Source organism: Solanum tuberosum, unplaced genomic scaffold (assembly GCF_000226075.1).
Source record: "Solanum tuberosum cultivar DM 1-3 516 R44 unplaced genomic scaffold, SolTub_3.0 scf00031, whole genome shotgun sequence".
NCBI lineage: Eukaryota > Viridiplantae > Streptophyta > Magnoliopsida > Solanales > Solanaceae > Solanum > Solanum tuberosum.
In genome coordinates, this window is record NW_006238957.1 from 1,729,859 (window position 1) to 1,733,165 (window position 3,307).

General features: G+C 34.8%; 1 protein-coding gene across 2 annotated transcripts in view; it reads right to left on the bottom strand.

Moving 5' to 3' along the window:
* Positions 1-2,597, bottom strand: part of LOC102603001 (calmodulin-binding transcription activator 4-like) — a 20,090-nt gene extending 17,493 nt beyond the window's left edge. For both annotated transcript variants that reach the window (XM_006341840.2, XM_006341839.2), the window contains exon 1: positions 2,421-2,597. In XM_006341840.2, coding sequence (XP_006341902.1) covers positions 2,421-2,433 — 13 coding nt within the window. In that variant the 5' untranslated portion in view covers positions 2,434-2,597. The remainder of the gene's footprint in view (positions 1-2,420) is intronic.
* Between the last annotated feature and the right edge of the window lie 710 nt (positions 2,598-3,307).

The window sequence follows — 3,307 nt, forward strand, 5'->3', positions numbered from 1 at the left end:
GTTTACCAAGATCGTAGAGGCTCTGATACCATGTGAGAAATATTGGAAAAGAATATTATTGAATTGTTGTTGTTTACATTATTACATTGAGACCCTATTTATAGACCCTAGAATACAATCCTTTACCAAGTAGGATACTATTTAGTATTCCTATTTCTATTTCTATTCTTATTCCTGTTCTAATAGGATTGTATAAACTTATTCCTATTCTAATAGGATTGTATAAACCTATTCCTATTCTAATAGGATTGGTTAAACCTATTCCTATTCTAACAGTTACAAAACAGCAGGAGTTTGGTCCACACAGGGATGGAACTTGACTTTCAGAAGACTGATACAAGACTGGAAAATAGACACTCAGGCAGATTTCTATGGCACATTAGATCAATACAATGGAGTACAGGTAGGGGAAGATACACTCAGGTGGAGTATTCAGTAAAGGCATTTTTACAGTAAGCTCTGCTTACAAGGATCTAAATCAAGTGGCATCACAGCTGAATCTATTGCCATGGAAATTAATATGGAGAGTGAAAATCCATTTTTACTTGGTGATGAATGACTCAGTTTCAACTCAGGCAATCCTAAGGAGAAGGGGAACTCATTTGTTCTCAAGATGTTATTTTTGTGGGCAAAATCCAGAGACAGTCTAACATCTGTTTTTACATTGCAAGATGACCAGCAGGTTGTGGAATTTGTTCACAAGTTTTAGAGGTATTTAGGTGGACACTGCCAGGTAGAACATCTGATGCACTGATGAGCTTGAACGAACAGCATGATGGATTGATAGAAGAGAAAGTTAAATGGAAAAGAATAAAAAAGAACAGCTCCCTTAGAGAAGGCAGAGGGAGTGGAAAAACTATGCTGGTTCAGCCGAGAAGATGGGTTCAAGCAAACCTCTTTGTTAGATACTCCAGCTTGGCATGCTTAATTTGCATTTTGACCAATCCTTTTGTTACGAGCACCAAGGGGTATGGGTCTAAAACACATCTGAAATGGATTGTCCCAACCATGATATTACCATATAGACGTCCATTAGAAGAAGAGTGATCTCAAATTCTTAGGCCATAGGATTTGTTGTTCTCTTTTAAACTACTTACTGTTAAGTCCTACATCGGTGGAATGAAGAAAAGATGGTATCCTTATATGGACTTGGACAATCCTCCCCTCATGAGCTAGTTATGTGGTTGAGTTAGAACCAAGATTAATTTCATTACATGGTATCAGAGTTAGGCTTATCCCAATTTATGATTTACCGGTGTTGGGTCCCCATATTAAAATTGCCATGCACCAGATGTCCAGTCTTGGGCCTGCGGCAGGATGTTAAGTCCCACATGATGGGCTGAGGAAAAGATGTCCAGTCCTGGGAGTAAGGCGGAATGTTAAGTCCCACATGATGGGATGAGGAAAAGCACATGATGGGATGAGGAAAAGACGGGTCTCCTTATATGGACTTGGTCAATCCTTCTCTCATGAGCTAGCTTTTAAGGTTGAGTTAGGCTCAAGATCCATTTCTTTACACTTACAACTATGATTACTTCGACAATTTTACCAAATAGCTGAGAGTTACCATCTAACTATACAAAGTGCCTCAGAGGGCTATATCCCAAGCCAGAGAACATAGCCAAGGCAATAATTTATCATTTACTTCTATCTTCACATGACCAAGTTAGAAAGGGGAGAGGGGTACCAAATCTCTCAAATGGGATTAAAGAAGTCTAGGAAAGGCATTCATTATTTTCTGCCCCAGCTACGGCGTAGGTCTATCAACTGATTTAGGTGAGTTTCCCTTTTTGCCTATATATTATCCAAAAACTGCATATGAATCCAAAATTGTTCAGAAAACTCAAGAACATACAAGTTATTGTTGAGGTTAAAAGGTCTTTTTAACCAATACAAGAAACAAAGTAAGTTATACAAGTGACTAGGTGACATGGTCCACTCATTTTAGACATGGTAATTGGTCCTCTTAGTATGAAAGGAGGATGTGTTCAACCCTATTGGCTCGACCACCATGTACACACACTCCGTATGTAAAAAAATCAATAAAAATGTTTATATAGGTAATAGCACAATTTAGACTCAAAGACTCTAAATCTCTATCTGTATCTTGCAACTTACTACTTATAAGTGCCAACCTGCCAGAAGGAAATCAGACCTGAAAACAGTAGCCCAATATACAAAAATCTAAACTCCGACAGAAGTGAAGTATAAAAACACCAACGAAACCATCAAATCTGGAATTCCAACAAACAAGATTGTAGGACTGACAATTAAAACGCAACAGCTACAATCTTAAACAACTCCACAAATATCAAAACACACTAATTATCCAAAACCATAAGCAATTAAGGTATTCATTAAAATAAAAACTAGGACTAGTAGTAGTATATAAAAAGGAGTTCAGTATAATTTATTCTTACCTGATTCTGCCATACTTGTGCTTCAGAATTACAGTAAAAACTCTGTCATCTCAAATTTGCATATTTCGGTGGCAAGAAATAAGGAATTGTGTCCTTTGACATAGTCACGGCAGAAGATGCTTGTCTATTACTGAAGATAGCAAACTAAAATGAGGGGTGCTTACTAACTCTATTGCGAAAAAAAGTCAAAACAAAAATGAGCATAGACATCTCTAACCCAATTCTCTATTTTTACTACTAAATATAGAGTTTTCTATTTATAACCAACTCCAATTCAATTTTCTATTTTACTCTCTAAAAAATAATTTTTTTCTTTCTTCTCAATATTATATTATTATTTCTATTTCATTCTTATTTTCTTATTTCATAATATAAATCTTTTATTTCTTTCTTCCCAAATAATTACTTTATATAATTTTTAATGTGATATGAAATTATATTTTATTCTAAATTTTTAAATAACATAAATTACAATAAAATATACTATAATACATAAATTAGGGGACAAATTCAAATAAAAGTGACATACAATTACATAAACACTCATTTTTCAAAATTATTACGTTGCTCCCATAAATGCTCTAAATGCATTACGAAATTCAAAATGATCATTTTTGTCCTTAATTTTTTTATGTCTATTAATGCATTAAGGAGTTCAAAATGAGCATTTTTGTCCTTAATTTTTTTATGTCTAGCTAAAAATTATTCAAATCGGAGATTTTCATCTACCACCATTTCTATAGTTGGAGTTGGAGCCTCTACGGCATCTTGAATTGGTGCATCGAGATCACGTTCATCCTCAATTATCATGTTGTGCAGTATAATACATGTAGTCATTATATCATGTAGCACTTCATTTCTCCAAAAATGTGACGGTCCTGCAATAA